The 25,962-nt window shown below is 45.5% G+C and overlaps 1 protein-coding gene across 12 annotated transcripts in view; it reads left to right on the top strand.

Moving 5' to 3' along the window:
• shep (alan shepard) overlaps positions 1–25,962 on the top strand; it is a 162,669-nt gene that overhangs the window by 98,984 nt on the left and 37,723 nt on the right. For 11 of the 12 annotated variants that reach the window (XM_065482450.1, XM_065482452.1, XM_065482449.1 and 8 more), the window contains one exon: positions 20,838–20,903. The exons of the other annotated variant lie outside the window; for it this stretch is intronic. In XM_065482450.1, the coding sequence (XP_065338522.1) occupies positions 20,838–20,903 (66 nt within the window). The remainder of the gene's footprint in view (positions 1–20,837; positions 20,904–25,962) is intronic. 12 annotated transcript variants of the gene reach the window in all.

Raw genomic sequence — 25,962 nt, 5'->3', positions numbered from 1 at the left:
CATCTGTCCTGCCTCCGCCTCCTCCTTCGATTGATCTCTTTCATCGAGCCCACGTTTCATACCAAACTGGCTCGCGAATGACACAAATGGGAAGGCACGTGATTTGATAATTCCGCCCCCGCATGCACTTGGCTCTGCTGACCTCGCCGCGCTCGATCGGAACAAAGAGCGAGCCGATATCAAATAAATAGAAAAGCACTCATCGCGTGTCGACAACTTGACGTCATTCCATCCGCTCACGGCGTCAAATCGCGTTTCCACGGCGCACAGACAAAATTACCGCCTCTCGACTGGCATTGTGCGCGCACCTGTCAATATCAAAGTGTACTATTTGGCCAATTGATGAGCGTGCATACACCATCAGCGGCTGACGTGAAATCGATGCTGCTTTCGCCCCCGAACCGTGTTTTGCCGAAACATATAAAATATTCATCTGCTTCGGAAGGCTGCTCTGCCGACGACGTTTCAACGTCTTGTCGCCGCCCCTCGTTTTGCACGTGTCGATACTCCCCCAGGGAGAGAGATGACTGTGTTGTGTGTTTCGCAACTCACGCGTACGAGGGCGTTTCCAGCGGAATAAGTGCACAGCCAAATTGAAAATTGAGACCCATACTCACTCGCTATATCGGCCTTCTCGATCTCTTTCACCCCGGCACACGTTTTTGATCGAAAGAAATCGTCGCGATATGCATCTCTGCCTTCGAGGAATTGAAAACGGGCGTGTTTATTGAGAATGGTCACGCTTGCTGTGCATTTTGCCCTCCCAAATAATGATTTGCAGCGCTACTCGGAAATGAGGAGTTCAATTGATCGATGAAACACTTTTGACCTCAACATTTGTCTCATTTTTTATGTTAATATTTATGTTCGTCGCTACTTTGAAGTCGACGAAATGAAAAATCGCACGGCTGGAGTGAAATTCATTTTCGTGCCAACCGAGTAAGCACACACAACCGCAAACATCCACGCAAAAATTTTTCATATCCTCTCATTTGTTCCTCCCGCTCTCGAGCGCGTCGTCGTTTTCTTTCGACGAGGCGCAATATTTCAGCCTCTCCGCGCATCTCCTGGGCATTTTGACAAATAGCGAAATAATGGCTGACAAATTGACGCTCATCTCGACAAGCAGCAATTTCGGCAGCTTTGGTTTCAATCGCACGCGGCTAAAATTTCCAGCCGCAGCATGACGCTGAAAAATAAAAGTTTTAAAAAAGGAAGGGAGAATGCTAATTAAAAGGGCAGCCTCTCCACTGATTTATTCGCCGTCCAAACCACATGGCATCGCCGATTAATAATGGAAAAAAGGCGATGGCGGCACCGGCAGCGACTGAATGCCCGCCGCGAAATTTTTGCACCTACGGCGTGTGGGAAATAAAAAGCAGTGACGTCATTTTCGCCAGCGCCGGCCCGAACACCTTGACCACGCCGAGTCAACGTCCTGACGGCGATGCACACCAATCAAGAGCAAACTGCACAGATGGCTTCATTCGAATTTAAAACAGTAGCATAGAAGGATGACGATATCTCCCACATCAATTGAATGCAATTCAAATGCTGCTGGCCTTAATACAAGTTTTCTAACTAGAACTTTTAAAATAGAAAACGAGTATATTTTTTCTAACACTCAGATAATTGGAAAAGTTTGCGACAGATACAAAGATTTCTTATACAAGATTTTCGCTAGAAGGAACAAAAATGTTTAAAGACCAAAAATTGCATTTTCAAACGTTCTCGAAAATAATTTAAAAAATTTTAAGCTGGTAAATTGCAACTAGCGTGTTAATCTTTGGTGAAATGCAAAAAAGCAAAATGTTGCTGATTTGGACACTTTTATTTAGATCATTTTTGGCAGTTTTAGAAGATTTTTGCATATTTCTTGTGGCTCTAAAATTGCTTGATTCGTGCTCATTTGATGCTCTCAAGACGTTTAGAAGTTAAAAATAATTCACAGCCCTACACGTGATATTCAGTTCACGCCTGATTTCAGATCCATATTGACACAGGGCACTCAATCTCGCCTCCTGTCGAAACGCTGCTCATATCGATTTAGACTGAAAAGGGCCGTACGCGTGTTCTCCTTGGAGCTGAAAAAATGATCGATGCGCCCGCTAGAAAAGCCTTGAGAGGGCGGCCTCATATTAATAATAATAGCAACAATAAGCATACAACACTACTTCCTTTGAGCAGTCATCGGCCTAATTTGTCAGCGGCTGAAAAGGGGTCGGCGTGTTGACCCAGCTGCATTGGAATGGAAATTCGCCTGCCAAGCTGCGACGACTGACTGCTGGGTGACACATTTTTCAGAGAAACCCTTGCGAGATAGAAAGAAAAGGAAGCCACTCAAATTTATTTGCGCCTCGGCCCCCAGCCGCCAACGCCACCGCCACCACGGAAGTGCCGAGCGAGCATTTTAAAATCGAATTTTCTTTTCTCCCTGTTTCGCGATGTATCGCCAAACTTCTCACTCTGCCTCCGCCGACTCACGACGTGCAGGAAGGACACTTTTAATAAAAGGCTGAATGTCACACATGCGCGCGGCGAGAGCCAGTTGTAAAAAGTTAGGGCGCGCATTATGCAAAATGCCTCCGCATTGCATATCCATCTCTTTATTCTCGTCGCGGTCCGTATATGTATAATATGGCAAGCCACGTTTCTCACTCTCTGTGGGGAGCGGAGCCTCCGCCGCATTGGCGCATCGCTCTTTGTTATGGATCTGAATTTATACACGTACACACCAAGGCAGTTTATATATTTCACCATGCGAACAGTGTGTTTGTTGGGTGCCCTATTCATTTCTATCAGCCAAACAAAGTGCAATCTATCTTGCAGGCAAACTTTATCGCGGATATGTATATCACTGCACTATTGAATGCATCACATGAAAGAATATAGTTTACAAATAACACAACAACTCCGACAAACGCTAACCCAATTGGCTCAATTGGATCGACAATATTTCAAAAGGAAGATTTGAAAGAAATTAACCATCGATTTCTCTGTCTAATTAATTTAAAATTTCAAAGGAAAATAACAAAATTGAGAAAAGAAAATTGACACAAAGACAAAAATATTCGAATTTAATAAACCGGAGACGAAATGACTCGGCTGTAAATTTTAAAATGTGGGATTAGTTATTTGGCATTTTTTTCCCCTAAATGTACCAGACCACCAACTTGACAGCATTATTACTATGTTTATGTCCAATAACATTCTAGTCTCAAATTTCATTTTCCTTTCCCCCTTTTTTCACAATTTCCTTTCATTTTTCTTTTAATTTAGACATACTATACCGGATATAAAAAAGTTTGAAATATTAAAACGGGAAAACGGTTTCTTTTCCACCATGTGTATTGCCCATGAGGGGAATTTTCGCCGAGATAATATCATTCCGTCATGGAATTTTTTGCTGCCACCCTTAGCCCATTTTCTCCGTTTGCGCGCACAGCTGGCTGTGAGTGAAACGCCAATTGCCGTTTTGATGATGACTATTAAATCTCGTGAGCTGACATGAGTAGCTCGAAATAACCTGCTGAGTGGTGAGTGGCCGTGTGTGTGCGAGCGAAAAGAGAGCCGGCGGCGGCTGCGAAGTCTCTCTTTCTCTCGGTCGGTCGGCGGCTGCGGCGCTGAAAATCCCTGCAAAACTTATTTCCAACCCCCAGCTCGAGCAGAACACTTCCTTATTACCGGCGTGCGTCCCCGCTTCCTCCGGCGGTGCTCATTATTCAAGTGACCCTTCCTTTCCGCCGAGCTGGCTGAATAATTAGCCGGCCGGCCAGCCGAGCGGACCGGGCCGAAAATGTATGGAGATTTTCTTGGCAGGCGCCGGGTGAAATTTCACGCCCGCTTTCAATCAGCCCTTTTTACGCACCACCCGAGAGGCACGTTTCAATTAATACAATTCTCGCGCCACCGTCTTTCTCAATTAGAGCTGGACAAATTGAACGAACGGCCGTATATTGAGCTTTTAACGGCGCAGAGCGGGGCGAGTTGAATAATTAAACAGCGGAACAAAGCGCCGTCGAGATTGATACCTATTAAATCTGGCGTTCTTTCTTTTTGATCTCTGCTCAAAGTCGAAATGAATTCGGCAAAAGAGTAAAAATCGTAAAAAGAGAATGATGGTAAAAGCCTCTCAAATTGATGATGATTTGAATGCTTTTTATTTTTCCATTCGTGCGATTTAAAAATTTATAAAGCTTACTCTTTAGTGAATTTGAATTGCAAACATTTCCCATTTTTATAAGGAAAATGTGTCAGTGATTGAACATTTTTTTTCAAATTCATGACACAACAGAATAAAGGATTTAAAAGACTGTAAATAATTGCAGCCCTTTAAAATGTGCTTATATGTTTTCAGGAGAATCATTCTGAAAAAATTAAAAGCCTGTAAAAACCGTCTTAATATATTATATGCTTCTAAATCTAAACAGTTTATATATTTAGGAGCTCAAAACCGCCTAAAAGGAGTCTACCCTAATCGCATAAACAGTCCAATATTCCCGTTTTCTCGACGCTAATGCCAAGCTACACAATTTTCCCCATGAGCGGCTAATTTCATCCATTCCACCGTAATAAGAGGCTCTTATGAAAAAGAATGACGATTTCTGCTCGGTATGAAATTCCCATTCTCTTGTTGGAAACTCGTTGAAGCTGGCATAATGCGAGTGGAATTTCACCCCCCGATGTTAGAACAATAGCAACACAACAACAACCACCTCCTCTATTCTCCCTCTCTGCAAATTTTCGAATAGCAGCCAGCCAGCAATTTTCCGACGAACGAATGCGGAGAATGCGATCCACTGGAGTGTGTACCTCGGGTGGCAAGTTCTCACGCACCTTTCGGGGGTTGCGCCGTGCTGCTCAGGCAGAAAGAATTTCGGCGCTTTCCTTCCTGCCGCTGCCGACGAGCGAGAGAGCGGCTGATGAGTTTTGGGTGCGGGTTAATTACACGAAAATGACGACGAGCGCGCCCCCGCACGAGGCATACGTGCTGCAAGGGTGCTGGCGCGGCGTAATGATTGTTCGGGTGGACCTGCGCCCTGACGCACGAATAATAACAATAATAACGACGACGTGTCTTCTCATTAGTACGTGCGCAGGCAGACGTATCCGCGCCAGCAGAAATAATGGCTGTGTTTTGACAGAGTGGAATTTATTATCGACGCTCGTCAAAAGCAGAAATTGGGCAGGAACGCCGGGAAACGAGCAGTTTGTCATGCCTGGCTCGATTTTTTACTCTTACCCTGCTGTTTGCTGGCAGGGCGGAAGCGGCAGCCGTGATTTATTCGGATTTATGAGCCAAAATGGCATTCCTGTTCAATGCATTTTGCTGACGGCTGTGTGTCTAATCCGCGGCCCTCGAATCGATACGATTTTCCTACTTTCAGAGATGACGTCAGCCTCAATTTGAGAGTGATCATTTCATTGTTGAAAGGAAGACCTGAAAGGCGGTTCTCTGTACTTATTGATTAAAATGCGCTGCTGGCAGCGTCAAGACGTCTGTTTGCAGGCCAGAGGAGAAAAAATACGCACGCGCCTCTCGACACAAAGCATTTTCTTCGCTTCCTTTGTTCCCGCGTGGGCAAAGTAGAAAAGTCCTCTGGGGACCGAGTGTGGCTGCGAGGGCCCCCTTTTTCGGTGCGCGGAAATTGCGACGGCATCAATTTGCACATTTTTCGTCTCGCTTGCTGCCCTTGCAACCGCACGAGCGCAGCAGCTGCTAATTTCGACGAGTGGCGTCGGCGGCGGCAGCTCCAATTGCCGCCGCCGCAACAGTATAATTAACCGAGCCTCAATAATTCACGGCCCGCTGAAATTGCAGCGCGGCCCTTTTAATGCAAACAACGAAAACAGTTGTTGGCCTACGAAATTATAATACAGCCGAATTTCCGCTCAAGGGGTGGTTTTTCGGGGCAAAAGGTGCAGGCAAAAACGCACCTGGCGCCCGTCCAAACGCCGAACTGCGCTTCAACATTTGCATTGTAGTTTTTGCGCCGTGCCCTCTCGCTTTTTAAATAATTCAAAAGCGGTTGCTTAAATAAACACAGAAAATCCGCTCTTTCCAGCCCGACGGGGATTTTTTCCCACGCAGTGCGCGTGCATTTGCATGCGAATATTGTGCGTTGATAAGGGCGATTAGAGCTGAGCCAGCTTGCATGGTGGATTTGCCACGACGAGAGCCGCGGCTTCCTTGCAAAAACACGTTCTGAGGCTTTTTGTGCCCGCGTTTCCAGCGATATTTCCGTGTCAACTGAAACGACCCGCAAAGCAGATGCTACGGTTTTTCATTTTGGTTTTTGCCACGGACTGCCGAATAATTTATGCTGACTCGCTGCGAGTCAAAAGTGACAGAGGAAAATGTTTTATTTCCAAGAGTGATGGCCATACCGTGTGTTTTTATACAAAAACGAGGACTAAATCTGCCCATAAGGAAATAAGAGGATCCAGCATTGAGTGGGATGATTTAATTAGGATTCAGGGGAAAATTTTAATTGTGACCCAGAGACATTCAAGTGGATTATTTATAGAACAGTCTAAGCCCATTTCCATTTAGTCTTTTCGACATGTTTATAGCCGAAACATCAGAGAGCGTTTCCTACTAATCCAGGCCAAATTAATGTAACCGGGGGCCTCAAAATATTTCGACTCGCAAAACAAATCCCCCATAAATTTTCCGAGCCTGCTAAGCCGATTTATCCGAAACAAAGAGGGCGTGGAGGTTGCTTTTTGCAGGCCATTTAAAACAAATGCGATTTCCGCGACCCCGTTTTGGCACAAACTCGGGCCGAGGGGTGCCACGCCATGCCGCTATTTGCATATCAGCGCGAGAAAGCGGGGGTGGCGCGGTTTTCATATTCAGATTAAGTCAATAGGAGAGGAGACGGCGGGTGCCAGCAGATCAGTTGGTCGTCTGCGTCAGCGAGAGTGACGGAAACTCGCGCCCGCCTCGCCAACAACATGTTTATTTATGAACAGGACATGCATAATATATATTATTAACAACACAGCACGCACACGGGAAGCGCCGAAATAAAAAGCAATGTGCCGAAGATATCGCTGCCGGCGTCGCCGCCCGGTTTCCAGGCGCTTCTGGCGCTCGACCGGCACGTCGCATGCAAATTCCACATGGACCGTTTTAATTTCTAAACTCGGCAGCGCCGGATAAGGCAGTTTGTTCACGTTGGCCCATCGATGGGGCGAAAAACGGCCGACGCGTGAATCTGCATACAAATTGGCAGGATTTTTTTACTTCTGCTTGTTGCCCGAGAGCGAGTGAGCTAGGCGACCGTATTTAAACCCCTTATTATGACAAATTGCTGAGTGAAGGCAGACGAAGGAAGGGTCTGGCCCGGTGCCGCGCGCGCGTAAAAAGAAAGTTCCGGCAGCGCCGTGAGCCACTTCATTATTCAAAGGATTTGCCCGTAAATTATGGCCAAAAATGTAATTCCGCTGATTTGGCCGGCGTTTCCACTGGATTTTTCATATGGTGCGCAGCCTAGCTAATTTCGAAATTCCCTGCAGGACGAATAAAGGCGTAAAATAAAAATGAAATGTGAGGATTTGGAGGAAATTTTCTTTCTTTTAAGGCTATATTGGTGTTGTAAAAAGATGGTTTCGGGAAATGTTTTCACACGTAAGATTTTCTTCCTTTTTTTTCTTCAGAGCCACGTCTGTTAAGTTTAATAAGCTAAATTTGAGTTAAAATAGCAAATTTAATTTCAAAGAAAATGTTGCTTATCCAAAATAAGATAAGTGGTTCGAGTGAAAATTTAAAGAAAGAGAAAAGGCGTCGGGATCAACTACCTGTAAAACTAAATTGCTGCCATAGAATTAATTACAGTTTGTTGAAAAGGATTAAGTGCTTTATTTCGAAGCACAACCAAATAAAGGAACGAGAGTCGATATTTGTAGATCTCTTGCAACTGCTCCTCTCTACAACTAAATAAAACCAAAATTTCATCCTGTAGTTAAAGCAAATCTGAAGAGTGAAATTTTTGCTCCTGATATTCTAGAAGGAAAATCATTTCCCTTCCCTGTGTACGTCACATCAAAGTAGGTTTTTGCGGCTTTAGGTGCCTTTGAAATTCATTTATCGTCATTTTAATGAATACATCTTGATGGTAAAATTAATTTAAATATTCAACTTTGTGCAATAATTGTAAATCGCTCAAAGGCAAACCCGATTACCCCTCATCGCATTTCAGTCAGCATTACACGTTCAAATTCGATCGGCTGTACGACATTCATGCATTTTGCACCTGCTCCCGTTTATTTCCCACCGGCTGATTGATGGTGCATGCACGTGTGCGCCAACGTTTCGCGATGATCTATTTTCGTGCAGTTCATTGCACGTGAGATGCAAATGGAAACAAGGTGCGGAAACCGAACAAGCGTATTATAAAATGCAAGGCCGATCCCGTGGGCTCGCAACAGCAGCCACACCTATACAGCTTGGGTGCAATAAAGCGGCGGCGGCAGATGAGGCTGCTTTGGCTCTCGTTACAGGTCGTCATTAGCCCACGTAAGCGCGAAACCGGGTGCTGCTGCTGCCGGGCGGACGGGTCAACCGCTAGCTGGAACATGCTTTGCTAATTTATCGTCCATATGGCGCGCGCATTGGTTATTGAATCACGCGGGCGATATCATTATTGGCACGGCGCTGCTCGTATTAATACACGAATCGGACAAAGGGGCAGCTTCCCCGGTGGCAATTAGCGCGAAACGGATAGAAATCCGCACTCGCATCGCAATGAGAGAGACCAGTTTCATTACGCTTATATTATCGAGCTGCATTATTCAATTCATCAATGGCCATTATCCGCGCCGCATTGTCCGCTCGCTGTTTCGGGCTGACCGATCCACCGTGAAATGGACACTCGCGTGACGTCGCAAATATGCGCGCGTGTAATTCCAGCAGCCGATTGATTAGATTCGTTTATTCCGATTTGAGCGTGCGGTTGATTTCTGGTGTTATTAATTATATCGCATTTCCAGCACGCTCCGCTGAACTGGCGCCACGCTTTGATTTGTAGTTTAATTCAGGCCCAGAGTCCCGATTAATTTATTCATCTGGTGGCGTTGGCGGCGGCTCGATTGATGCAAATTGTGCGCTGGAAATGCTAATTCGACGCCGGACGTATCGTCGATATGACGTCGGACGGCCGCAATTTCAGATTTTCCTTTGTGATAATTGCCCAGGCGAGAAATGGCACTGCGGCGTCGGTCGGAATAGAATAATCATCCTTCAAAATCACTAGACTGGATTGACCGTTTAACTCTCTATTAGTATTGCGTATATTTTGATCAATATTTTTATAGAAAATATTCTATGAAGTGGAACTATACAGCTAAATTCAGGAAAATCATTGCATAAATATTCCATTACAAAAATTATCTTAAAAACCAATATGCCCGAGTAGCCGTGTAAATTCTGAGGAAATTGGCACCAAAGATTACATGGTGATCAAGCGTCGGGCACTGTTCGCCTCCTAAAAATATTAAAAAATACCTCAAAATCCGTAAACCGTTGGATGGATTTCGATGAGATCATGTGAATATAAAATCACAGAAGTCGTTTATTTTTTCAAGACCTTTTAGATGCTCATTCGATTAATCAACTTCACTATTGTTGCTTGCTTTAGCAAACAATTGTTTTAAGTGACCTCTGGTTAAAGAGCCTCGACAATCCAAAAATAGCAACAGATGTCCCTAGAAATAATACCACTGTATAATATGGTCATTTATTCTCACATTTGTGAAAATACAATCATATTATGGCATATTCTAAAAGTTATAAAAAAGCATGTGAGAAAAGGCAACACTACTGCTGGCCAAAACCCTGTTCAGGAGGACAGAGCCGGAGTGGGCCCTGCTAATGTTTAAAAAACCTTGGCTGAATAAAAATTAGTAAAGTAAATAAATTCTTTTTAGCCGGAAAAAGCGAAAAAATATTGCGGCAAAAACCAACTTTTTTCATAAAATAATATCAAAGGCGCTTTTAAAATTAACCATGAATCATTTTAAATTGGCAATCTCAAGCGATTGAAGCTTCATAGCTTTGTTTAGTAGAATTTAATTTGACACACATGCCATCGTCAAAGTTTAATTGGAGCGACCAAGCTCGTTCTCTGCGAGTATTCTGCTGACTGAGGGAGAAGCTGGCGCACGAGATTGCGCCTTTAATGCCGGGACGGCACGAAAGAGGCGATTCTAATTCGAGCGTGGCTTGCACTCGAGTTCTCTTCCACTTTTTATCAGGGCACACACACACACACACACCATGTCCTGCGTAACCGCGATCGCCTGCCATGAGGTCGTGTGTTTCGTTTTTGTCGACGGCGCGCATGTAAACAGCGTAACGCAAATCGACGGTGCAGTGCATGCGAATCGACGACCGCGCGCATTAGCAAGTTTGGTCATGACTAAGGAGAAAAGTTTGAGAGCACGTGATTCATTTCGCGGCTGGTGTCAGCATTATGAGGCATTTTATCTTCAGGGGCGGGTGAGGGCGTTTGCAGTCGCCCGCCCGCCCGGCCGGAGAATTAATGACGAGAGCGGCTGCTGAATTGGAGCTGGAGGACACTTTTAATGGAAAAATGCTCTGGCTGGCGTCCCTGCTGCAGGCCTTAATTTCAAGAAAGTGCACGCGGCTCAAACTTAATTTGGGAATTCGGCCTTCGTGTTCGGCTTGCCAACGGCGCAGTTCACTTCAAATTATCGTCGCTGCTGCTGATGCTGGGAAACTCATTTCCGCGAACGCCTCGTTCTCCAACTGAACCAACATGCCTCGTTAGCAAGCGCTGGTTTTAATTTTTTTTTCATTCCGGAATTTGTGCAGACTAGAGTTCAATTGCGGAGTATGCCAGAAAAGGAGCCATTTGTCATTTCCAGCCGGGGCAGCGCACAGCCAATTGTCACTTCCTTTCAGTTTCAACAAAAGCAAAGGTTGGCACGCACATCCATTCTGGGCGTCGGTGCTCTCGCGTCGTTTTCTTTCGTTACGCCGAGTTCTGCGACATTTAGCCCGCAATACATTATTTTTACTTTCGGCGGGAGTGAGTGCGTGCTCCGCCGTTTTTACGGCCGGGGCGAAGACGCCAAATTTTTATGTGTATCACTCTCTTTCTCTTCTTTGCTCGGCGTCGCAGCGCCTAATATATCTCGGCCGCGGCGCGTTATTTTATCTGCTTGGCCGTCGGCATGAGCACCGGCGGCTTTTTTACTCTCTCGGTGCCGATACTAATGGCCAATTCGAGCCATTGTACAATATTGCCGCATATAAATATACACACACACACCGAGGCGGCTTATCTCGTTGCCCGCCGAGCACTCAAGGATAAAGTGCACCCGGCAAAGTCTTTTCTCAATGGATGGATCAGATATTTATGTGCGTTGCCCGATTCCGAAGAAAGTTTACTGTGCCAACCAACCAACCGACCGACCAACCCTTGGCTGCTTTTTAATGGCGGCCTGCATGAGTATCGATTTTTCATTCGGCCCCATGTGCCAGAGGGTAGGTTTCTCGTCCCGCGGCAGCTGCATCGAAAACGTTTTCTCCGCAAGGTCCGTGCCGAAACCAAAGTTTCGATTTTGCCGAATGAATGAGTGGAGAAGCCGAGGCGGAAAATCGTCATCAAAGGCCGACAGATTTGGTCTCCGCTTCCATTTGCGGTGCCTGATTAGCTGTCAATTGAAGGGATTCAACTTTGCTGCCGCCCCAGTCGCCTCCATCGAGGAAAAAACGGGCATTCACTGCGGAAAATGCTTGTGGCCAAAGGTCCTTTTCGTCAGTATTAAAACTCGGCATCAAAAAGCAGCTATAGCCGGCGGTCTGCTGGCTGCGCCTCGTTTGGGACGGACAGCTGAAGTGAGTGCACCAGGGAAGCCATTAAAACTTTTCTATCATAAAAATAAATACGGTCGGACAGCACAGCTCTTGTTGGATCAATTTATCATGCCGGTCCGGCCCTTAAAAAGTATTGACACAGAGAGTAAACGCGGGCGTGAGACACCGCCGGTCATCCGGCAGCAGAAAAATGACCGACGCGGCTGTAAAACGATTTTTCGGCACCGCTCCCGTTCCGCGGAGAAAATTGTATAATTATTGTTGTGCCGCCAGCCCGCGGCGCAAACAAGACTAATTGTTCCCCAATCTGCTGCTGTGGATCACAAATTTCGGGATTAATCGTGGAAATTATGGTGCAGGAATTTCCGCCGCGTCCTTACTAAAAAATACCCGCAAGCCGATTTATTTTTATTGTTCGTATACGGATGTCAATGACTCTGATTCGCAGCCGCAGTTTGGCTCGAAATGAATTTTGTGAAAAATCGTTGTCGTAAAATTACAAATTTTTTGCAGCGGCTTCAGAGATTTTTAAAAATTAAAAAAGCAGCAAAGCAGGAGCTGTCTGAACTTTGCACTTAAAAAGCTGCATCTGCGCATTTTTCATTATTATTTTTAAACAGTGACAACGGTTGAGTGCGTGGACCTCTGGCAAAGAGGGAACGACGACTCGAGCCACGCAGCGGCAATTTGCAAAACCGAAACGCAACCTTAATTGCTCGCGAGCCTTTAAGGTCAGCCCGTCGTGTACGCACTCAAATGCGAGCCGGCCGACGCGCAGCGGGTAAACGACCTATAAATGACATCACTTGAAATACCAGCACGCCGTTGGCCATAAGTGACAAATGTCTCGGCGCTCAGTTGATGACCTTTGCGAGGTTAAATCAATCTGAGCGCGCCTGCCGGCCGCCAATCGCGCTTCGATAGCGATAATTGAATGCAAAAAACCTTGGCTGTCGGCCCGAAAAGTTTGATATGCACGAGCTGGAAGCTGGCCGTCTGATTTGCCTACCTGCAAATGAAGCCAGCCGAACACGATCAGAATGCAGAAGGGCTTTGTTTGTCCGCCGCCTGCCTGCACGTATATGCCGACGAAATAATTCAATTTTCCGCCGGGCTCGAAATTTACCTGCATCCATGCGCTCGTGCGTTTTGGGCCCGCTAGCCAATTTCGGCCTGGGCAACACACCCCGCCAAACACCCGCTTTTTCTGAAAACACGCGCCCGTGGCGTGGTGGAAAATTAGCGAGAGAATGAATGTTTGATGAGAACCTGCCGCGTGCAAATTTATTCCGCCTCTCGTGAATATAGCCAGGGTGGACGCGATTTGGATTTTTTAACAAGTAGCCTCTGGCGTTGTGGCAGCGTCGATTTTTGAATGGAGCTGCCCTTTTGTGCGCTTTTTCGAGGTAGAATAAAGTTCGATCGAAAGCTGGACAAACGACGCACAAAAATTCACTATCCTCAATTTATTAAAGATGCAAATAATGTTGTCGAAATACTGCTGCAGGGTGTACAAAAACTGTTTTTTTTTTCAAACGCAATTATATTTATTATTTACCTGTTTCATATCGCTATAGTGTTTGATAATTTATGTTCATTGGATGCCACAGAAAATAATCAATAGTCATTTTTTGCACGTTCCTTGAAAAACTTTAATGGCCATTTTACGCAGGATTCACCCTGAAGTTTTTTCCTGAAGTTTTATCAATTTCGTCATAATAATATTCACCCTCCATTTCCTCACGTCTCCTCCCCCTGTACAATGATTTTACATTAGTGGTGCATCAAAGGTGCATTTTTCGTAAGATAGTGTTGTCATCGCCTGGCTCTTTTTAATCTCGACACCCTGCAGGGTTCCACACATTTTTCGACTAAACTTTTTAATGGAAAAAGAGCCGGAATGCGATCCAGTTGAAATCAGAGCCGCTCTGCGAGCTAAACGAATTGCCATTAGCTACGAGTCTCCGAAGCAATTTCGCTCGAGAGCAGTCTGCTTTAAAACAGTTTCGGAGCTCATCAAAAGTTTTAAAATAGGCTTGTGCGAGGGTGCACTCCCGCAAGGTTTGATGAAACACCGAGAGAGTGTTGTAATTGAGGTGTTCTGCATGTGCAGCTCGACAAGCACTCGCTGGGCAGATGAGCGCGCGCGAGTAATGAATTCGGCTCGAGTGGCGGTCGAGGCTTGCGGCCCAACCTTATTTCGCCGGGCGTTTTCTTCTTTTCGCCCGCTACGGACGGAATCAATCACCACCAAGCGAGCACCGAGAGCGAGCTGCTGCTGCTGCAGCCCCCGTATCTTTTGGGAATTGACAAGAAGAAACCCGGCCAGCTGAGTTATTGCGTCAGTCGGGGCTGCCTTGCCGGCTGCCTGGCTGCCAGGGCCACATTAAAAATTATCCCTTTCTGCTTCATTTTCCCCGGCTGCCTTAAGAGGATTTTTGCTACTTTACTTTAGTTGCTTTAAGCGGCTTTAGTTTCTGGTTGGTCCTTTGAGATTCGGCTCGCCCGGTGGCGGTGGCTTTATGCGGTAATTTACAGCGAAATGTATCACGGCTTAAATAAAGTTTCTCTTTCTCTGCAACGAAAATGAAAGCAGGCAGTGTGTGTAATTATTTTGTTTGCTCCTCTCTCGCTTCCCGGCTGGAGCATGCAGCAATGCCCGGATTAAAAATGTAATTACACCCGGCTCGTGCGATTAATTGCCCCGCCGAGATGCGCTCAGTATACGTGAGCGCAGTCGGTTTTGTTGTTTCGCGACGAGCGAAAATCGACGCCGGGTGCCCCGCGAATTTGGTAACGAGCTCGGCGAGTGCGGCAAAGCGTCCAATTACGCAGCTGAGATTTTTATCGGGCTTAAAGTTTTGAAAGCGAATGGGAAATAGTCATTAAAAGAGTCGTGTGCTCATGCGTGCAAATTCGCTACCGTGCAAAAAAGTTTTGTTGACTGGGGGAATATGGCGTGAAAATTAGCGAGGGCTCTGCTTTTGCTTAATATATACTTAGAATTACTCGGTGTGCTCTCAATTTTTCCAATTTTGAAAATGTGACGTCCCCGGGTGAGAGCAATTCCTCGGATAAATCCGTCCAACAGAAATGGCCCCGTCGGCGCGTATTTCCCGAAATAAAACTGTGACAAAATTCGATTAAGCCGGCCGACGGGCGGAGATGGCTGCAAATAAATCTCAATAAAACGGATATCATCGCCGGCGGAGAGATTAAATTGATTTACACCTTCCCTCTCGGCAGAAAGCTCGTTCGTTTCCTCTCCGATGGAACAAATCGAATCACCGCCGCGTGTGCGAACGTTCCATCTCTCTCGCCGCTGCGAATAACAATAAAAAAAACTAGCTCTCTCTTTCGCAGAGAACGCCGGTCGTTCTCTTTGAGACGCGCACCGCCGCTCTCATTTGCATTTCGGCCCAATCGCCGCCGCCTCGGTGCAGTCATTTCGTCAGAGCCCGCGGCCTTTTGCCTGCCTGCTTTTTTTCCTTGCGCCGCCGACGACGACGACGACGAAAGCGGACCGCCGGGACGACCACTCCCGCCCGAGCAGAGGCTTTTTGGTGCCTGGCCGGCACTCTCATTAAAAACATGCGGGGGCTTGAAAAGACTGTATGCAACCCGCTGTGCTCGCTTCTTTCTGTCTTCTTTTGAAGCGAAATTAATCTCGTGCTTCTTTTGTGTCGCCTGGAATAATTTGCGTTTTCCTCAATGGGGGCTGTGTTTGTATGTATGTGCGCAAACATAAAATTTAATTTTTGCTTACGCTCCGCGGGGATACCGAGCAGCCAGCCAGCCGAGAGCATCACACACACCCAACGCCCGGAGTTTTCAACACTTTTGAAAAGTTTGCCCGTCTAAGTTACCCGAATCAGCATGCACGAGGGCGTGTTTGTTGCCTCGCTGCTGCTGGTGAAGTTGCCGCCTCTGCAGACGTGAGTTATTTGTGTAAGCGAGACTGGCTAATTTCGTCAGATGTGCTTTTCAAATGATTAAATTGGATTTCGGCCTGTTTGTTTGTTGATTTGCTTTTTAGCTCTTGTACAAATTTGCACTGGCAGTGCTTGCGGCGAATTTATCTCGAGTTAATACGATTCTGAATATTAAAATAATTTCAATTTTCACAGCTTTGGCTATTCCAACAATTCAATTTGTTCAAAGAGTTAATTTTGAAGTTATTATGCCACTAACACAAAGGGATACAATTTCGTTTTTAATTCAATCGTAAAATTGTTATTTTCAAAACTGTGTTCCGTGATTCCAATCAAAACGCTGCATTAATTAAATGAAACAGACTCTGCAATTTTCACTGCGCTAGGCCACTACCATCTGAGTCGGAATGAAAAATCGTTCCCAGCAGCCATAAAAAATGCGCAAAATGGCAATTTCTGCCGCAATTCCATGTGAATATTCAAATAACCGCTAATTAGGCCGAGGGTCCAATTAATAAAAGGAAGCGGCGGTGGAAAATTAAAATTACACGCCAGATAAGACCGAATAAACGACCAAAGTTTAATTAAATTCGGCATCAGCTGTGTCCGATTGCCGGCGGAGATAAAAAAGCACACGAATAATGCACATATACGTGCGGTGAAAAAGGAAAAAGTAGTGCGATCCGAATTTTCGCCGCAAATCGACGCCGGGCGCAAAGTACGTTTTAAAACGCGCGCAGGGAGCGACGCTGCAAATGAGTCGCTCATCAGCAATAAAACACTCCATTTGGCCGAAAATATTCATTTGCTTTGCCGGCTGGCTGGCTGGCTTTCGGCCGGGCTGGGGGAACAATTAATTAACTCGGTACAACGCGGCCATGTTTAACAGAGCTGTAATGGTCGCTGGAGCATCACTCACTCACTCAGCCGCGCGCTTCTCGGCGATAATTAAATTTTACAGTTTGTTTTTACAGTGGATGTGTCGTTTAATAATGGAGACATGATGGCACACAGACCATTAAGAGAGTTTAAGCCCGCCCGCCCGCCTGCTCGCTCGCTCTCGACGCGAATTTCCAGCGTGCCGGCGACACATCCTCTCCGCTAAAACGTTGATTAAAATCTATTCCGGCCGCCGCACTCGCCATGCCGTCGTCGAATTACCATACGCGCCAGCAGATGAGGCGGATTCGGCAAATGGAAAACGGCCTCGCCTGGAATTTCTTTCCCTTTCGTCACCCTGCAGAGTAAACGCTGGTCCGTGACATATAAAAGAAAACGCCTTTTACAGCTCCTCCACCGCCGACACTAAAAACATCCCCCAACTCTTCCGCAGTATTTTTACTGCCCTGATTGCCACTCCAAAGTCATTGGATGATTAAGGACGCCGTTTGGGTGGCACTTACAAAAGGTGCGCGTTTATCCGCAGACGCTAGCTCTTTACGGCATGTTAAACCAAAATTATCCGCCTGTGGAGCTTAAGTAAATAACTTCGGACTGGCCTCAAACAGAAACTTGAACTTTGAGCCTGTGCAAATATGATTCTCTCATAATTTGCATTTAAATGTTTGTTTGGGCTGTGATTTTTCAATTTGAAACGTGTTAAGTACACGACTTCACGAAGTTTCAAGACAATAAAAAATATTGCCATAATGTGAAATTTTCATCATTTTTTTATAACCCTTACTTTTTGGGTTCCTTTAAGGTTTCTGATATTTTTTTTTGTAAACAATTTCTTTAAAGTGCTTGTACAAACTTCTACCCTTCGAATGTCTGCCGGCAAAGTTTGTAATACGAGCAGAGACCCCCGGGTCTTTCAGAATCTGAAATTCTAACGCATCTGAATTCTCCAAGGAAACGATAACGGCGGCGTGCGCGCAATTTGGGAGAAGCGTAGGTACGTCGGCACTTCGGCCTTGTTATCAGCTGTTTCGGGGGCGAGACTAATCCGGCGAAAACGCCCTTAACTCTTACGACCGGCGTGCTGTCGGACGAGATTTTTAATCAGCAGGACCCAATTAAAGGAGTCGCTTCCGTGCGGAGTCATCTGCGCTGCGCTCTCGCCGGTGCGTGCAAATGAAAGGCAAGATGCTGCCGCCTCTTGAGATGAAGATTAAACTGCTCGAGCACTCGGGGAAGAATCGCTGAATCGCGCCATTCGCTGCAGATTGAATTAACAAGCACGTGACGGAGCACAACAAAGGGAAAAAACGCGAGGAGGAAAGGCGCATGGCACGGCGCCCACAGTCTCTCTCTCTCTCTCTCTCTCTCTCTCTCTCTTCTCTCCCTTTCTCCGCGTGTGTTTTCTTGTTATTTGATCCAACCGGCTGATTTCGGACTGTGATTTCTGCGCCGCCCCTTTTATCTCCGCTGCGGCAGGGGGAATTTGCTTGGCAAATTTGTGGCCGAAAAATGTGCTGCCGAAGGGAAAAAGGTCAGGAGGTGGGAAGTGGGCCGTTTCGGCGCCGCAAAACTGCTGCCGGCCGCTCTTTTCGCACACACTGTGGGGAAACAACTCTCGGAATGGAAAATAAGAAAAGACCGATGCAGCACAAACTCTCGCTGCTGCTGCTGTTGTTGTTGTGTGCGTAGGACTGCAAATTAGCGGAACGAAAAAAGCGCTGTGGAGCGAATTTTTCCGCCTGGATTGTCGACCTAAACCTTTGATGTTATAACAGGCAAAATTTTTAATTAAGAAATCATCGAGCCCTCCTTTTGCTTTCAAAAAAGTTAAGACTGATTTTATTTGTAATTTTACGTAGACATCAGCCATTTTTAGATTTTGTTTGTTATCTTTTTTCGTTTTTCCTGTCAAAATCTTTTGGCAGTATCCTATTTTCCTATATGGTTGGCACTGGAAAAACCGTACTTACAACAATATTTGCACAATCTGCAGAGGGGAAACTCGGCGAATTGCATTGAATGTTTATTTTTCCCAATCCGCGTCGGAAACGCGAGGCGAAGAGAGCGGGGCCAACAACACGCAGAGCACACGGCAGAAAAATACCGACGGCTTTTTTGTCACCGCGCAGACGAACATCTGTCACAGTTTCCGAGCGACACGGCGGATTCCGTGAATTAGCCGCAAAAGCAAATCCAGCCAAAGCCGTGCATAAGGAGAGCAAAAAGTGGCCTGCAAGAGTAGCGCGAATGCATCTGTTGAATTAATAATACCGACGCGGTGGTCTCGTGCACGTTAAGAAGATTACAATGAAAAGAGCTAGCTGCTAGCTTCACGCCGGCGGCTTTATCACTTGACGCGCGGCCGTAAAAAGCGCCTTGCTTCTAGGTGTGATGGAAGCCGTCTGCCGCGCGAAATGAGCGTAAAGTGCCTCGTCGTTTCGCACATTTTCATTCACCTGCTCCTCGTGCCGTCCATTTAGCCGCTTTATTATATGTATGTGTGAGTGTGTACACACTCACTCGCAGCCGCTGAAGCAGCATAAACAGGCGCAAAGGTGTGCTACGCGGCGGCGGACCCATTTGTATAGTTGTACGTACTTGGCTCGCAACTGCTGACGTGTTATGTCATGGAAACGAGCCATTCATTCCGCGGCACACTGCACATTATAAAGCGTCTGTGCGAATCAATGTCGCGCTTCTACTTGTTGAATTACTTTTCATTAAATTGAGAACATATCCGCTTTGTGTCATATTGTTACTCCAACCGTGCAACAACTTGTGGATTTTAATTTCAAAGTGGATAGACACATATCAACAATTGAAATTGAAAATACTTACAATTAGTTTAAAAGCTAACTCAGAACAAAAGCTATAGAAAAATATGTAATATATATTGTTGATTTTCGCAAACATTTTCAGCGTTGTATGTGGCACATTTTGATTTTACCCAACGTGGAAAAATTAATCTATTCTCCATTTAAAAAGTGCAAAGACCCTGAAAAATTGATAATTGAGAACAATTTATTGCTTAAACTCAACGCTAGAAGATTAATAAATGCATTTGCCGCAGGAACTTTCTGAGGTTTTGCTGCTACCTCATAAAATTCAATATGGGAGTTTTTCAGATTTTCATTTCACAATAATTCAGAATAGTTAATTTTAAAACATGTAATTTCTTGAAGTTCAGGCTCAAGATTTTATTCTTGATTAAGTTCTTGTCGCCACTATTAACCCTGGCTCTCTTGCAATTTCATCAAGTTCTCGTAGCTGCCGCGGGTGGATTTATACTTTGCCCATGTATATTTCACGTTTAATGCAAAGCTGCTGCCGGCACCGCTGGTTTAATTTTGCATGTGTGCGCGTCAAGAAATGTATGTGTGTGTGCACAGATATTCACCTTTATGCCGGTGCTGCCTGCTGCGGTGCGCGCGTTCGCCAGGGTTGTATGTATTATTCGCGCGGCTGGCAGGTTAATAGAGCTTTGTGCGCGCTCTTATCCGCTCCCTTGTGCCCGCTTCAAAGGCTCTTCCTACTCTGATCCCGGGGCTCAAGAACGGACTATTGGGCTGATATCGCACGGCTCAATTACAAACGGCATATAAATTACTCGCTACACTAGCCTCCAACTCTGCTACTTCGGATGATTTGTAGTCCTGTCCGTTTCCCATGGTTTGTGTTCTCTGCAGGCCGGCCGTAAAAGCCTTTTTCACTCGAGTAAATTGACACAAACCGCGCATTCCGTATGGACGAGTTTATCTGGTTCACTCGTTTTTAAAAGGAAAGATATGTTGTGTCTCGCCGTTTTTAAATTAAGTGGTCCGAAATTTGGGAACAATTGACAACGTATATCGCGTCGATTTAATAATCCTAACCAGTTCTTTTACTATACAAATTATTAAAATTCCATATATTTTGCCGTAACGTATCGCTTGTTCATACATTTTGCAGCATCAGTTAGAAAATTATGCCCTACCCATTCACCAAGATTTCTCTCCTTAACTTTAATTATTCATATAACCATCGTGGCTGCTCTTAGAGCCCTCGATTTGAATCTGGAGAACTCGGCCTCCTGGGCATTTGCGTGCCTACACACCTCCCCAAATTGAATATTTCCTCCCTGCACAATTCCTGTTTACTAATGAATTCCGTTTTCGTTCTAGGTGAGTACCCGTTTGTCAACAGCGAGCGAACCACTTTGGATTTGGCAAAGCAAACACAGCCGAGCAGTGAGTAAACACACGAATGCATACGCGGAAAATTCGAAACCCTTTTCTCGCACTAAATCAACACGCAGACGGCGCGTAACAAGCAGATTTTGCCAAGCGTGTGCGTGTGTATTCGATATTAATGCGTGTGCCTCTTTAAATAATTCCGGCAATCTCTCCAAGCGCGACAAGGAATGTATTTTAACGAGCCCGCACCTCTCTCCGCGCGAGGTATCATCCGCGAACGGATCCGCGTCACGGGCTAACAAGAGTATAATTCCGGCTCATCAGAAGGCGAATTTTTCAGCACGCATCGAGTGTAATCCTCTGAAAGCGGCTGTCGCGCGCGGATTATAAAAAAAAATCCGGTCGACCGCTGCTGAAAAATGGGCTCCGATAAGTTTAACTTTTTTACCTGCTGATTTTTAATCTTTATTGTGGGCTGATTTGCTCGTCGGCCGCCATGAGTACGTTAATTTCCAACTGGAAGCTGACACGGCCAGCTGCCGGTCCTAACTCGCCCTGCTGGTGTTGGCTCTCTCAATTACAACAAAACTCACTCTCTGGCTGACCGCTGTATGAGGCCTTTTCACATACATTGCGGCCGGCAAGCGTGTAATTGGCTGCCACTGCCCTGCCGCTGGTCACCGGCCCGCAAGAGAACGACAGATTTTTGCCCCCGCGCGCGCGACCAGTTTATTTGCTCGCAAGCATTAACCTCCGATCGCATGCGGCTTTGACAAAAAATACACGCTGTACATAGTGCCTGCTTTTGAAGAGCGAGACCGTGCGCGGACAATGGAAAAGCTCTCTCGTAATTTGTGACGCATACCGTTGTTTTTTCATCCCTAATTGGAATAATTAGTCTCGAAATAAATGCCACGTAGAACTGAATACTGAATCAAATCCATTGAAGTTGTTATTCGTATCCCTCGGTAAAATATCAACTTTCATGAAAGGTCCTGCCTGGCTTGAAGAAAAGCCCAGCCTGATCCTTTGAAGCCCTTCCATTCATTGCGGGCATTGTGTACTTGCTGCTCCGAACTCTTTGGCGCGTAAACTTTAAAAGGGGCAGAGGTCAGCAACACGCACTAATAGATTTCCGTCGATTTTAAATGGGAAGGTTCAAGAGAGAGAGGGCATTCTTCTGCGGGTCGACTCGAGGCATATTTATGGCGACCCTGGGCGAAAGCAAAAAAATCGGCAGCCGTTCTAACAGATGGTCCCGGCCGCCGGTGCTCGAAGGGGCTGCTCGACTGGCTCGGATGTCATTGTGATTCCAGCGAGGTATTTTCTCGCTCGCCCGCTCTCTCGCCGTGTTACACACACTACTTTTATAAGCGGACGTGCCCATTTTTATTTTTCAGCGCAGGTATGCCTTTTTCTTTCGTGTGTGTGTGTGTGTGTGTGTGTGTGTGTGTGTGTGTGTCGTTCCTGCAACATCGACGTGGCCATTTTGCCCGTTGGGAAATGTGCCTTAATGCGCTGCTACTGGTGGCACTGCTGCCATTGAAAAGATTTCCGCCCTGCCTTTTGACTTGCTGCGAGACGCTCGCTGTTGGCTTTGTCGGAATTATTTATTAATTTGTTCCATGCCCAGTCAAAGGTCGCAGCTTTCATAGAGCCGTTCCAATAAATAGCACACCCTTTTCACGTTCTCTGAATCACAAAATGTTTTTTCACTGAAAGAATCCGTCGTTTGCGGATTCTTTATTTTTGCCGTGGATTTCTCCTCCTGATTTGTGAATTCCCAATGCTAAATAAGGCCTTCTAGAACAGATTTTAATTTTCAAAATAATACAATTCGTTCGGCGGAATCCCTTCTGATAGGGATGAATTTTGTCTTGAGCAATCGCATTTCCCAAATTTCCACTTGAGAAACCATCCTGGCATTTGCCAAAAAAAGTCCACAAGGGTGTTCATCGGCCTGAGGAAATCCCATTTGGCGTGGGCCGCCTCCCCATCCGATCAGCAAAGTTGGCCGGCCCCAATCGCCGTCGTTGTCGTTCGATAAAAACAATGACCGGCCGTTCCAACGGACACCTCCGTCGAAACGAAACATAAATCGCCGTTGTTGATTGCTGCGGTTTCGGGGGCTCCATCGGCCGGCCATAATTTTAATTATCTCTCCTTAAGAAGGCTTGGCACGTGATTTAATAAGGGACGCCGCCGGGTCAGGCAATTTGGCAAGCTAGCTGGGGCCATTTGCAGCAGCAGCAGCAGCCCTCCATAAGCCCCAGCTGGAGTACATAAGTGCCGTGTGGAGGCAAGTGCCCAGCTCTTTTGGTCCCTAAAATCCATTCGGCCGAAAGCGACTCAAGTTATATTCGGGTTGGATGCCCCGACGCGCGTGGCCTGGTCGATTAAAATGAAAAAGTGCGGCAATTAGGGGTTGCTCGTGTGAGCTGGAAGTGGTACCAACTTTGCGGGTTTTCCAGATGATGATGATGAGGTGAAATGTCCAGTAAATTTAGATACTCGGCTACTTTTATTAAGGCTCCATACGTTGTGGTTTTCAAATAATGCAATTGAAAGCTGATGCGGAATCTTAAAACTATGTAATATGAAACCGCTTAATTTGGCCAAACAACGCGAAGGTGTTTTGTCTATAAATATCCCTCTATCAACTAAATTATTGAAAAAAAAATCGATTTGATTTATTACGGAGATAAAAGATCAAGTCTCATAAAATGGACAATTGCCAAGGATTATTACTAAAATAGTATAAAAATACAAAACTTCTTAAATTCACAGCTCAGATAGCAATCTGCTGAGATGATTCAAATTCTAAAATTTCAATTTTAAATTTACACAGTTTGCCGGCAAAAATTACACAGCAGGTACAAAAATAGCTGAGGGCATTCAATCGCTTGAAAATATCAATTTGACCGAGAAAGAGTTGCGTGAAATTGGCTGAAAAACGGTGAACACATTTGCCAGCAGCAGCCAGCGCAGAACACATTGTTATTTAAAAGATTTCGCACGTTGCCAAATATGTCTCTCTTTCTCGCACGAAAGAGCCATCTTGTGCAAAATCACGTGCAGGCAATTCAAATCGCGGTGGTCGTGCCAAATACCATAAATCCGCTGCGCGAAAGGTCGTCGCGCCAGAATGAAATCGCGCGGAAAGCGGGCCCTCGACTTGCATTCTTCGATCACTTATATTGTGCACGCGCTCGTCCATGCGCGAGAGAGTGTGTTAATTGAAAATTGCTCGCCGCGGCGCCTGCATATAAATCAAGCCACAGTTACGCCGCTGCAAACTTTAATTATTTTCGCGCGCGCGCTGAGTGCCCGCGATGATTTATGGCGCTGCGAGTTTTCGCACTTTTGCCCCGCATGCCGACGGCCGTTTGTTTATAGTTTTCAACCTCGCGCGTGAGCTGCGGCCGACAGCAAAGATTTGAATGAAAACGAATGAGCCGGCCGGCGCGCGCCTCGATCCTCGCCGTAATTAGTGATTGTGCTGAGTGTGGTGAATTTATTTCGTTTTACGCGGGCAGTCGGGGCTAAAAAACCTGCGGGGCTTTCAGGCACTATATACACAATAATTATTATATTCCACAATATTTGAGCCGAGAGCGATTTTTTGTTGATCATATTAGAAATTGCGAAATATTTCAAAATATACTTTTTGATAATACAATTTGAGCTTAATTTAGGAAAGATTTAATCTATATAGATTAAATTTGATTAGTTTAATCGATCGATGGGTCATTTTTTACATTTTTCCACTTGTAGAACAAACAATCGTATTGCAGAAAACTGCACCTATTTAAACAAGGTGTATTCCTTGTTTCCTAACTGACCAAAAATATATTGTAGTTTAATAAAATTTTATAGATTTATTTGCCAATTTTATTTTAAAAAATATCGGGTACACGGTAAAGAATAAAAGTCAAATGCTGCGATCTAAAAAAATATATAGGGCGGGCATGATTAATCGAGTTTGCCCGCATAATCAAATCATATTTTTTGCAAAAAGCTAAGAGCTAGCAATCACGCAGTGCTGAATGCGCGCTTTCAGCTTGATCAAAGTGTGAATGCGACGTGCTGAGTCCATTTTGCACCCAATAGCAACAAATCAACGCATTCACAACGGCGGTGGACAAACGAGTTCCGAGCCGGCGCTGACGGGCGTGGATAATTATTATGGCAAAACACTCGACCATTTGTTCGCCGGCACGATGGAGAAAAAATTGTTCTGGGATAAATCATTCGGCACGACGATATGATATATACATTTTGTGCGCGAGAGCGTCGCAAATTTATATTTACAGCGCCACAGCAAGTACGAACACACACAGCGAATGGAAATAAAGTATTGTGTTAAGGCGGGGGACCTCCCAAGAGAGCGCGAGCATATTATCATTATTTACTCCGACCGTGTTATTCTCTCCAGCATCAACGACTCGCGAAACTCGGCGAGAGTGACACAAAGCTTATTTTCGTATGGACGTTATTGTTGCAGCCCTAACGCGAAAATACGGAAATCAGCAAAGAAAATCAATATCAAAATTTAAGCTGCTTTTTAGAATATCCTATCAGTAAAAAGGGATTTTATTTTTAATTCATTCATAAAAAAGACTCGGTGCGTGATTTAAAAATTGCTGAAAAGTTTTGAACGTATATTCAGTTTATCTTGGAAGGCCTCTGGATTGTACTTAACAGTCACTTGAAGTAGTCTATTGTCGCGTTGCGCCCATAACAAGAATTTTATACACCAGCCGGACCGGAATTAGCAGTTTCATCTTGCTCGCTCGCAAGCACAAAAGGGTAATGTAATGGAGACAGCGAAGAAGGGACGATTGCATGACTCTGCATTTTGCCAGCTCGTCGAGCCAATTTGGGCGGATCCGCCTTGAACGTAGGCCTCCAGCTAAAGTGACATTAAGCCCACTCTCAGAGTGGAAATTGACAGTCGGGAGAGGAGGAAAATTAAAAAAGTTGTGCCTCTGTATTTACTCCTTTCCGTGAAAGAAAGCCTCTCTATTACGCTCGGAATAATTTATGTAAATTCCCAGAGCAGGCCGTGAATTCTGGATTCCTACTGAAATAACTCATTTAAGAGAAGAGAAAA

Source organism: Cloeon dipterum, chromosome 3, assembly GCF_949628265.1.
Source record: "Cloeon dipterum chromosome 3, ieCloDipt1.1, whole genome shotgun sequence".
In the NCBI taxonomy this organism is placed as follows: Eukaryota; Metazoa; Arthropoda; class Insecta; order Ephemeroptera; family Baetidae; genus Cloeon; species Cloeon dipterum.
Note: the sequence above shows the minus strand (reverse complement) of the source record. Positions and strands in the feature narration are given on the sequence as shown.